The sequence below is a fragment of the Mauremys mutica genome, chromosome 6 (assembly GCF_020497125.1).
Source record: "Mauremys mutica isolate MM-2020 ecotype Southern chromosome 6, ASM2049712v1, whole genome shotgun sequence".
Classification (NCBI taxonomy): Eukaryota; Metazoa; Chordata; order Testudines; family Geoemydidae; genus Mauremys; species Mauremys mutica.
This window is the reverse complement of record NC_059077.1, coordinates 71,415,337-71,427,459: the sequence shown is the minus strand read 5'-3', so window position 1 is coordinate 71,427,459 and position 12,123 is coordinate 71,415,337. Positions and strand designations below refer to the sequence as shown.

General features: G+C 45.9%; 1 protein-coding gene across 2 annotated transcripts in view; it reads right to left on the bottom strand.

Annotated features, from left to right (window-relative positions):
* The window catches only part of DMXL1 (Dmx like 1), a 146,339-nt gene that overhangs the window by 124,160 nt on the left and 10,056 nt on the right, over positions 1-12,123 (bottom strand). For both annotated transcript variants that reach the window (XM_045021744.1, XM_045021745.1), the window contains exon 2: positions 4,674-4,799. In XM_045021744.1, the coding sequence (XP_044877679.1) occupies positions 4,674-4,799 (126 nt within the window). The remainder of the gene's footprint in view (positions 1-4,673; positions 4,800-12,123) is intronic.

Sequence of the window (12,123 nt, the reverse complement as noted above, 5' to 3'; positions counted from 1 at the left end):
GCCCGCCCGGCTCCGCTTCGCCGCCCGCCCGGCTCCGCTTTGCCGGATCCAGCCACGTGCAGGCAGCGCGGTAAGGGGGCAGGGAGGGGGTGGGGGGGTGGATAGGGGTTTATCTCGATCATTGGTTATCTCGACGGCTTTTGGCAAACCCCTAGGCCGTCGAGATAACAGGGTTCAACTGTAATTGCATTCAAATTTCCATCTAAGCAGTTTGACGCAAATCACAAGTACAAAAATCTAGTAAATAAGAAATGCATAATTCACCATTTTCCAATTTAAATAAAAAATTAATTAAGGATCTGTCTAAATATGAGTTAAGCTATAGAATTGCTTAAACATGTGAACAGATATAGAGTAATTGTCCTCAGGTGCAAAAGGCAGCACTAAAATTAATATAAAGGCTATATTTAAATTGCAAATCAGCATGTTTTAATGGTTATCAACCAATTATCATCAAACTTTCTTTAGCAAACTAAATAAAAGACAAACGCAAAATACAAAATAAATTTACATCAAGATTCCCTGGTTAATGATTTAAATCCATCCACCCTATTATCTTCTCCCAGGACAAGTTATCAGAATATAGGAAAAGTTACATGCTGACCTATGAACACTTAAATGCCCCTTAAAAGCCTCAGGCTGAGAGTCATCACACTACCTAGAGCTAGAACAAGAACTACTAACTACAAATATGAATATGAGAGACACCCTACCACTGACTCTAATTCTGACCTCTTATTAGACTATATAGACAGTATAATTGTCCAGGTCCATAAAATTATGGCTCAAGTTATTTCTGTAAAATCATCATAAGAATGTGGATTACAAATAAACCATTTGTAATCTCATAACGTTATATGAGATCTTTTCATTTCTAGTATAAAAAGCAGTTGAAGTACCATTTTACAGAATGATTTTGCCATACCGAAGTTGCAAGTACAAACAAAAGCTAGAGGTTCGAGTTCTGAGAGGAAAAACCTCCACATTTAAAAAAAACACAAAAACAAACAAAAAAAAAGTCAGACTCTTCAAGCAACTTATATGTCAGCATGACTCAAATATGCCAACTATAATTCTGTCAAAGCTGCAAAAAGCCTAAAGAAGCCATGTTTTTAAAACACATCTCTAGCTTATATTTTCTACTTAATCTTTATCATTGCCATATTTTTGTGATTCTGCAAATACATCTACTATTCTGAGAATAATTAGAATAGTTTCTTCTACAGGAACTCAAAGTAGAATACTGAGATGGAGATGTAAACTTAAGAATTGTAATTCTTAAGCCAACACTGGTATAACCAATATTGTGGTTTAGGATAACATTATAGCATCTTGCTGTAAGTGGCTGCCCCATGCATGGTGCGGGGGAGGGTGGGGGAAATAGGCAGTCTAGATGTGCCTACCTTTAAAGATGCAGTACAGCATCTGCTTTTTTGTTTGTGTCTGCTGCTGCCTGATTGGTTACTTCTGATTTCACACGGTGTCTGGTTGACTGGTCAGTCCGTAACTCTGGTGTTCGTATCTTTGAGGTTCTACTGTAAGGACTACTACTACTACTGTATGACCATCAGAAAAGTTATGTATGTTCACTGCACCCCTGGCATCATAATAGTGAGGATACTTTGGGTAGGGAGGCACAGATGAATTTTAAAGAAGGCCCATGTAGCTCTACTAGGTCATTTCAGTAGCTCACCCAGAAAGAAGAGGCTGCCCTCAGGCAAAGGCTTTGCTCTCCCTTACAGTTTTGGTTTGGGGAAAGTGGCAACAGGGAATGTAAGGGGCTCCCTAACATACTGAAGTTAACAAATCATGACTTAGAACAATCAATGCAACCTGCATTATTTCTTTTGGTTGTACCTCTACATAAACCTTAATCCTCTGAAGTTCACAGGAGCCATCCATATTGCACTCACTCAACAATGGGGTCTATGCCCTCTTCCTGGGTTGTATTGTTGTCCACAACCAGATAAGAAGCAAAGGTGAAAATGCAACAAAAGCCATCACATTTCTTCTGGAGACAAAGGGAATCACTGAAAAGGCCATATATTTGCTGTTAAATGCTATTTAGCACACCAGGACAGAACTGACCTTCCATATGTTTACTGTATTCAAAAAGTATGTTAAAGGAATTAAGGTTCCGAAGAGATGAATTCAAAAGTCAGAAAAGTTAAGTAAGGCTGCATATGTATTATGACAATGTAATTACCATTTCATGGTCACATTTTTTAATCCATTAGGAAAAAAATACACTTCTCACCTCCATCCTGATTTTACATACAAACACCTCTGTTCTTTCGAAAAAGTGATGTCTCAATATTCTATTGCCATTGTTCTTGTGCATGTGCATGAACTGAGTGGAATTCTGTGCTTAGCTATTTTTACCATTAAAAACTGTTCCTAATACATATCTAAATCATCCTTGCTGCACTCTAAGATGATAACTTCTTGTCCAATCCCTTGGAGGACATAGAAAACTATTGATCCATGTCCTCTTTATAAACAATCTTTTACATAACTGAAGACTCAGGTCCTGTCCAAGGCTGCCCCTTCAGCTTTCTCCTCTCATGACTAAATATGCCCAACTCTTTCAGCCTTTCCCCATAGGTCATGTTTTCTAAATTTCCTGTTTTTGGACAATCTACAGGGAAGCAACAATTTGGTCACATCTTTGTCTTGTTCAACTTGAAAAACCCCCAATTTTTTCAATTTGTTGAAACTTGTGAATTTTTTTATTCCGTTCAACCCAACCATTTCCCCCTAGCTTTCTGGAACTGAAAGTGAACCGAAGAGTCAATTATTTGCCCCATTCTACTTGCAGCACACCAACTTCATTGCTGGAGATCAACTGGACTCAGAATCAGGTATGGTGTAATTTGTTCATTTACGTAACACCTGTTATTCTTAAATCAAGACAGACCTGGCCACATAGAAGTAACTCAGGAAACCCCCAACTCAGTTGCACTAGAAGCTTCTCACTGCTTCTCACCCTTATCAAGAGCCATCCTCCCACAGATCTTTCTGAGGCTGCCCTATTAGCTTCCAATCAAAAGGCAGCACCAGATTAGTCACCTGCTGTATCATGGCCTATCATTGCTTAGCAGATTCATCACTTGACATAGTATCACATAAGTGAGCAGTTAAGCCACATTAGAACTTTCCAGTTGTGCACATTATTTGCTTGGAAACAGTAGTGTTCAACAGCTATCTAGTTATAACTTTCTAGGTTGGACTGGTTAATTTTTAAATATTTTGATTAAAATGACTGTTGGTGTCACCAGGCATGGCCCAGTGTTGACAGAGGGGTGGAAAACAACAGTGCCAACGAAGGCTCCCTGTATCAGGCCTCTGCTTGCCTGAACCGCTTCCATGTTACTTTAATTAACCCCACAGGCCAGATGGAAAGAATGGAATGTGTGGCAACTAGTTATCAGTACCAGGAGGCAATTATACAGCCTGCTTGCACCTGGCTGAAGGAAGTGAAACAGAATGACCGGTCAAGAAAAGTTACTAACGAGATAATATGTTTGCTGCCAAGTCTTTATAATGTGCTTGCTGTATGGGAACGCGAGGGGGAGGAGGGGGGGTGAGTAGAGGGAGGGGTAGGTAGTGGGGGGTAATAAAGATGCTTAGCTAAAATCATGTATAAAGAGAGAGAGCTGTTTGTATCTGTGTGCAGGATTTGAGATTGCTATGTCTCCCTTGCACCACCTTATTTGGGCTCAAATAAACCTTGGTTTTGCTTCTCCACCTTGGTGTGTTTATTGGAAGCGAAGCACACCGGGCAACGAACCACTGTTGCTGTCGCCTCGGACCTCTGTGCCGGCAACATGACTAACATATGCAGAACATTTGAGCCAAATGAACTTAAGTTATTTTGCATAGCAAGACGTCAAGACCATTCATGAACGACAATTTCAAGAATGTAATCTGTTTCTTTTTCATACAAATATCTTGTTACTGTGGTAGTATTCAAAAGCTCTAGATAAGATCAGGGCCTTCTGGTGCTAAGTGCTGTTCAAGCACAGAAGACATGGCCTCTGCCCGAAATAGCTCTTTAGGAACAGAGGTAAAATGCAGCAGGTGAAAAGAAAAGGAAGAGAGGACAAGGGTAACAATAGTAAGATCATCCAATTATACAGACTACTCGGTTCAGAATAGGTTTTCTTCTATTTAATGTGAGTAAATAACGAACAGTCTCCTTCTACCAGCCTATCAACGCTCTGCTGGTAATACAAATCTCTGTGTTGCTTATGCACCATAGCATCATATTCACATACTTACTAACATGAAGTTAGTACATGTATATCTAGATCTATAGATTGGTTCTGTCATATCTCTCTTTGCCAATACTCACAACCTCAACTTGTTTGCCAGATTTTCACAATCCCTCTGTGCCCTCTTCCATGCAGCTACTTATGCATTGTACGATCTTCCTGAGCTCATTTGCAAGGTCCCTCTCCCCGAATGCTATTAATTCTTTATTTGAGAGGCCCTTCTGTTATGCTGCCTACAGTGAATTCAGTAAATTAAGTTTTGCCTATTGTTATTCCCTTGACCTCTGTCTCTTCATTTGTGCTTAAACTGTGAGCTTTGTAACTAACTGGAAAGCACTGTTATGTGGTGATCCCTCCCATAAATTAACACTGAGCATTATTAGTAACATTACTACATACCTTCCCTTGCTGCATTGAGCAGTCCACACATCCCACTTGAATATTGCCATGTTTTGCTCCAGGGATTATTTGTAATCTTTCAAAATCAGTCCCCAATATAACGATATCACATCCTGATGCATAAGCCTGTAAAAAGAAACAAAACAAGAGTTACAGCAAATCTACAACTACTTAATACCACCACCTCTAGATACTATATAAAGATAAATCAGTAAGTACAGTTATCCCTTTTGATACACTTCTTTATAGAAGCTATCCTTGGTTCATCATCATTCACGTAGACCAGTGGTCACCAACCAGTAAATCGCAATCAACTGGTCGACCCTGGAGCCTCTGCCAGTCGATTGTGGTCTCCGGCTGCTAAAAGTCTGGCAGCGCAGTGGGTCTAAGGCAGGCTCCCTGCCTGCCCTCGCCCCAGAAGCGACTGGCAGCATGTCTCCGTGGCTCACGTGGGAGAGGAGGGCAGGCTGCTCCATGCGCTGCCCTCACCCCACAGTGCTGACTCCGCATCAACCCCGTGGTGGTGGTGCTTGCGTGTGCGGGCAGCACATGAAGACCTGCTGCCCCCTGCTCCGAGCCGCAAGCACTGCCCCTGCAGCTCCCGATGGGTTGGTGCTGGGGGGCAGGGGCAGCAGCTGGCATGTCTTTGTGACCCCCCCCACTCAGGGGCCGCAGAGACATGCCAGCTGCTTCCAGGAGTGGTGTGGGGGCAGAGCAGGAAGGGAGACTGCCTTAGCCCCACTGCACTGCCAACCAGGAGCCGCCTGTGGTAAGCGCCTCTTGGATGGAGCCTTCACCTTGCACCCCCTCCTGCACTCCAATCTTCTGCCCCAGCCCTGAGCCCACACCCAAGCTGCCTCCCAGAGCTTGCACCCTTCGCCCCCTCCCGCCCCCCAACCCCCTGCCCCAGCCTGGAGCTCCCTCCCACACTCCGAACCCCTCAGCCCCAGCCCAGAGCCTGCACCCCCTCCCACACCAAGCCCCTGCCTAGTGAAAGTGTGTGTGGGGGGGAAGCGAGTGATGGAGGGAGGGGGGAAATGGAGTGAGCGGGCGGAGCCTTGGGGAAGTATGAGGCTGCAGTGCTGTCTAGCGGCCACAAGACAGACTGCCTGCTTCCGGACATGTGTGCGCTGGTTGTTCAGTTAATGCGGAGAGTAAGATTATATAATGGCAAGTCGGATATACAGGGTTCTACCTTACTGCTTTATAGATACAGCTTTACAAAGCTCCTCCTCTTAGTCCCATATTATAGCTACTCTCACGAACAATGACCTTTCTCCACTTCAACTGCATATGACACTAAGCAACACTGTGATAGCCTTTCTGTGAATTGTAGATGCACCAGTCTTACCACTACGCTCATACATTCGTTAACTCCATTGTTAAGATTATTAGGGCTGTTGATTAATCGCAGTTTAATCACACTGTTAAACAATAGAATACCGACTGAAATTTAGTATTTTGGATGTTTTTCTACCTTTTCATATTATATTGTATTCTGTGTTGTAATTGAAATCAAAGTATACATTATTTTTTGTTACAAATATTTGCACTGTAAAAATTATAAAAAATAGTATTTTTCAATTCACCTCATACAGGTGAATGTTACAAGTACAGTAACTCCTCACTTAACATTGTAGTTATGTTCCTGAAAAATGTGAGTTTAAGTGAAACGATGTTAAGCGAATCCAATTTCCCCGTAAGAATGAATGTAAATGGGGGGGAGTGTTAGGTTCCAGGGAAATTTGTTTTTGCCATACAGTACAGTACTATAGCGGGGAGGTGCCCCCGCCGTACCCTACGCAGGTACAGCCCACTGGCACGAGAGACAATGAGGCAGGCAAGGATGCTGAAGGTGCTGTAGGCTAGGAGAAGCATGTTGCACAGCAGCAGCTCCCCCTACTCTGCAAGCACCAGGGGCAGAGGGCTCAACCCTCGGCCCCGCCCACTCCACCCCTTCCCCCAAGTCTCCACCCTTAACCCACCTCTTCTCCCCCCACTTTACTCTGTACACTGCATTCTTGCTCCCCCTCCCCAAGGCAATCAGTTGGCTTGCAGCGTTCAGGAGGGAGGGGGGAGGAGCAAGGACACAGCGCACAGGCTTCCCCTCCCTCCTGAACACCGCAAGCCAGCTGAGTGCCATGGGCAGGAGGTGGGGGGGGGGGGAAGAGGTGCACTGAGTCCTCCCCGCTCCCCCTTCCCTCCTGCCTGCAGCAATCAGCTGGCTTGCAATGTTCAGGGGGCAGGAGGAAGTGGGGAGGAGCGAGGACTCCGCACGCAGGCTCCCCCTTCCCTCCCCTGCCTCCTGCTCACAGCAGTCAACTGGCTTGTGGCATTTGGGAGACAGGGGGAGCCCGCGCACCAAGTCCTCGCTCCTTCCCCACCCCTGAACGCCGCAAGCCAGCTGATTGCCGCGGGCAGGAAGCGAGGGGAGGAGGGGGAAGGCACTGATCCGTAAGGTCTGCCAGCAGGTGGGAGGTGTGTGTGTGTGGGGGGGGGAGCTGATATGGGAGGGATAACAACTGTGGACAAAGCAGGCAGCCAAACGACGTTATAGTGAAGCATTGCACAACTTTAAATGGAGCATGTTCTGTAACTGAGCAGGGACATATGATCGAAATAACGTTAAGTGACAGGACGTTAAGTGTGGAGTTACTGTACTGTAGTGCAATCTCTTTGTCGTGTAAGTGCAACTTACAAATGTAGATTTTTTTTTTAACATAACTGCACACAAAAACAAAATGTAAAACTTCAAAGCCTGCAAGTACACTCAGTCCTACTTCTTGTTCAACCAATCACTAAGACAAACAAGTTTGTTTACATGTACAGGAGATAATGCTGTCCTCTTATTTACAATGTCACCATAAAGTGAGAACAGGCATTTGCATGGCACTTTTGTAGCTGGCATTGCAAGGTATTTACGTGCCAGATATGCTAAACATTTGTATGCCCCTTCATGCTTCGGCCACCATTCCAGAGGACATGCTTCCATGCTGATGACACTCGTTTAAAAAAAATGCATTAATTAAACCTGCGACTGAACTCTTCGGGGGAGAATTGTATGACCCCTGCTCTGTTTTACCCGCATTCTGCCATATTTTTCATGTTATAGCAGTCTTGGATGATGACCCAGCACATTATTCATTTTAAGAACACTTTTCTGCAGATTTGACAAAACACAAGGAAGGTACCAACGTGAGATTTCTAAAGAAAGCTACAGCACTAGACCCAAGGTTTAAGAATCTGAAGTGCATTCCAAAATCTGAGAGGAGTGAGGTGTGGCGCATGCTTTCAGAAGTCTTGAAAGAGCAACACTCCGATGCGGAAACTACAGAACACAAACCCCCCAAAAAGAAAAATCAACCTTTTGCTGATGGCATCTGACTCAGATAATGAAAATGAACATGCGTCAGTCCAAACTGCTTTGGATTGTTATCAAGCAGAACCCGTCATCAGCAGGGACATATGTCCCCTGGAATGGTGATTGAAGTATGAAGGGATAGATGAATCTTTAGCGCATCTGGCACATAAATATCTTGCGATGCTGGCTACAGCAGTGCCATGCGAACGCCTGTTCTCACTTTCAAGTGACATTGTAAACAAGAAGCGGGCAGCATTATTTCCTGCAAATGTAAACAGACTTGTTTGAATGACTGGCTGAACAAGAAGAAGGACTGAGTGGACTTGCAGGCTCTAAAATTTTACCTTGTTTTATTTTTGAATGCAGTTTTTTTTGTACATAATTCTACATTTGTAAGTTCAACTTTCATGATACATAGATTGCACTACAGTACTTGTACTAGGTGAATTAAAAAATACTATTTTTTTTACAGTGCAAATACTTGTAATAAAAAATATAAAGTGAGCAGTGTACACTTTGTATTCTGTGTTGCAACTGAAATCGATATTTTTGAAAATGTAGAAAACATCCAAAATATTTAAATAAATGATATTTATTATTAACAGTGTGATTACTCATGTTTTTTTTAATGGTGATTCTTTTTTTAATCACTTGACAGCCATAATTATTATTATTGAGAATCAAATATAATGTTGAAGTGAATCTTTATAAAAGCTTTCAATGTAAGACCTAGGTCAATGTACTTTCTCTACCATTCAAAATTTACATTGATTGGCACATAGCACACATTTGAAACCTTCTGCTAGCCTCTCAGTAGGAGTAAGCCCTATATTGGCATGATTGCGCCTAGCCAAAGATGGATGGTCCCAAAGAACCAGTGGCTGACGAGGCCTTGAGAAAGCTGTTGCCAATTACCATAAAGAGAAAAGTCTTCAGCTTCTCAGCTCTTGGAAGACCCTACTATTTGGCTGTTGTACGGTGAAGCTGATGGGGCAGTATTCATACTCAAAAGTCTGACTAACCACAAAGCTGACGGTGCCAAATGTGCAGGTAAGAGTAACTCTGTTCTTTGGCCCCTTGACTAACAGACACATACAGGGGAGCTCTGCTGGTGACAGGTCTCTGACGTTCCTTTACTATTGCTGTCTCAGTTTGACAAGACCTGTTTGGAAGAGCTACGGTTATGCCTTAACCTACCTTAATTAACAGTACATTATAGTCCTATCTATGAGACTCTCTAGGGTGGCTGACACCATAGCGTCTAGCCACAGAATAGTAATTTTCCAAGTAGTAACAAGCCATAATCAGAGATCATCTAATTTAACAGCACCAAAGCTAGATTTGTGACAGTCTGTTCTATTGGCAGGAACACTCACCTAGGAGTGATTTTGTTCAGATCTCTATCTTTGAGAGATCACAGATATGAAAAATAACTAAAGTAGTTAAATGCCTGGGGTGACTGTGGGGATGGGAAGCGGAAGGGGGATGACTGTGTAAAAAAGTGAGTGTGTGAATTAGGACGGTAATGGAAATTGTTGTACAAGTGGAACTGCAACAGGAATCAGCAGTCTGAAATTGGAGCTGAGGGTCAGAGCTAGGTTACCTGGAGTGGGGGATTCCAGGGGCCAAGGCTATCGTGACCTTGGATGAATGCTTTCAGCAGTCAGCACTCTGCTACTTTGCTGGTCTTAAGAGCAGGTCTGCTGATCCACTGAGCCAACTGGGCAGTTTAGCCAATCAGGTGGCCTGACTGGGGCTTGTTAGATTGCTTCGGGGTGGGAGGGGTGTTAAGCTAGCAGGCAAGCAGGCTAGCTGCAGGACCTTACTCCTGACACTAGCACAGGGGTCTCAAACTCAAAATCCGCATGAGGACTAGTGCATTGGCCCGAGGGCCGCATCACTGACACGCCCCCTTGCTGCCCCTGGCCCCACCCCCAATCCACCCCTTCCATGAGGCCCCGCCCCTGCCCTGTCTCTTCTCCACCTCCTCCCCTAAGCGCGCGGCTCCCCGCTCCTCCCCCCTCCCTCCTGGAAAGTGCTAAGCGCCACCAACAGCTGTTTGGTGGCTTGGCGGCGGGGCACTTAGGCGGCGGGTCCCGGAACAGAAGGGGCCCCCCACCGCGGAAGACCGGGCTGCGCTTCGGCGGCGGCGGGTCCCTCTTTTCCCCACCCCGGCCGGTCCCGCTTCCCACCCCAACGGGTCTCGCTTCCCTCCCCCACCCCCCCCGGCCCGGCCCCGGCGGGTCCCGCTTCCCTTCCCCCCCCCCCGGCCGGGCCCCGGCGGGTCCCGCTTCCCTCCCCCACCCCCCGGCCCGGCCCGGCGGGTCTCGCTTCCCTTCCCCCCCCCTCACGGCCCGGCCCCGGCCCCGGCGGGTCCCGCTTCCCACCCAGGCCCCGGCCCGGCCCCGGCGGCTCCCGCTTCCCCCCCCACCCCTTACCCGAGCTCGTCTCCGGCGAGGGCTGAGCTTCGTCCCGCTCAGAGCCGCGTGGTGAGGGGGCGGGGCTGGGAGCTCCACGCCGAGCGCAGCGCTCAGCCCAGAGCTCCCAGCCCCGCCCCCTCCCCACGCGGCTCGGATCGGGGAGGGGCTCAGGCGCTCGGACGGAGACGCGCTCGGGTAAGGGGGGTAAGGGGGGGGGAAGGCTCCAGGAGAGGGGCGGAGGCGGGAGCCTCCGCTTTTCTCTTGGGGGCCCCTGCGGAGCCCGGGGCCCATTGCCCCCTTTGCCCCCCCCTCTGGGCGGCCCTGGGGAGCTCCGCGGGCCGCAGGGAAGAGCTCCGCGGGCCGCATGTTTGAGACCCCTGCACTAGCAGATGGCCCGCAGAGACTTTAGTATCTCTAGTCTACTTATAATTTACAAATAGATCTGTAAAAAGTATGCATCACGTCATATTTCTTTTATTTCAACTTTTCTCCCTTTCCTTCTCTTCTACACCCACCACTCAACTCAGTCTTGATATAAGCTCTTAATGGCAGGACTGTATATCTGTATAACACCCACCACAAAGCCTCAATCCTGATTGCGTTATGCTAGCACACAAAGGTCCCCAAATAACAACTAGCTTACAATTTGAGGACTCCAAGTTACAGAGAATCTATCATTTATTCTAGTCTAAACCGGCAAGTGATCCATACCCCATGCTACAGAGGAGGGTGAAAAACACCCAGGGTCTCTGCCAATCTGATCTGAGGGAAAATTCCTTTCTAACCCCAAATGATGATGATAAATTAGACCATGAACATGTCAGCAAGACCCACCCGCCACACACCTGGGAAAGAATTCCCTGTAGTAATTCAGAGCTCTCTCCATCTAGTGTTCCATCTCCGGCCATTGGGGATATTCGTTACTAGCAGTTGTAGATTGGACACGTCCCATTGTAGTCAGTCTCATCCTACCATCCCCTCCATAAACTTATCAAGTTCAGTCTTGAAGCCAGATAGGTTTTTTGCCCCCACTGGTCACTTGGAAGGCTATTCCAGAACTTCACTCCTCTGATGATTAGAAACATTGATCTAATTACAAGCCTAAGCTTGTTGATGGACAATTTATACCACTTGTTCTTGCGTCAACATTATCTTTTAAGAAACAACTCTCCATCCCTGGTATTTATCCCTCTGATGTATTTATAGATGCAATCATATTGTTATGCTCATACAAAGTACACCGCATCTTTATAGAGGAAGGTAAATACACAGCATTTATTGAGAATACAACAGTTAGCATATGCTTTTCAGCCTCTCTCTCTCTCACACACACACACACAGTCCTGCCAGTGATGTTCATAGTTACCTGTCTGTTGTAGCTCGAGTCAATCTAATGGCCAGTTAGATTGAGCACGAGTGTGGAGCTGGGCTCTTGTCGATCACGATCCGATGCTCCTGGAGTGTGGCAAGACGAACCCAAAGCCTCATGGCAGAGCACCCTGATTCTTATAGGTTTTTTTTTTCCTTTGTTGAAGTCTATGGATTTTGCTGTGTCAGTCTGTGATCCGTTACTTCTTAATTGGTGTAAACATTCCAATACACCTTTGAGAGGGTCATCCTGTCCTTTGTTTTGATTTAATTAATTGTCCTCGGGGTGCCAGCCTTTACC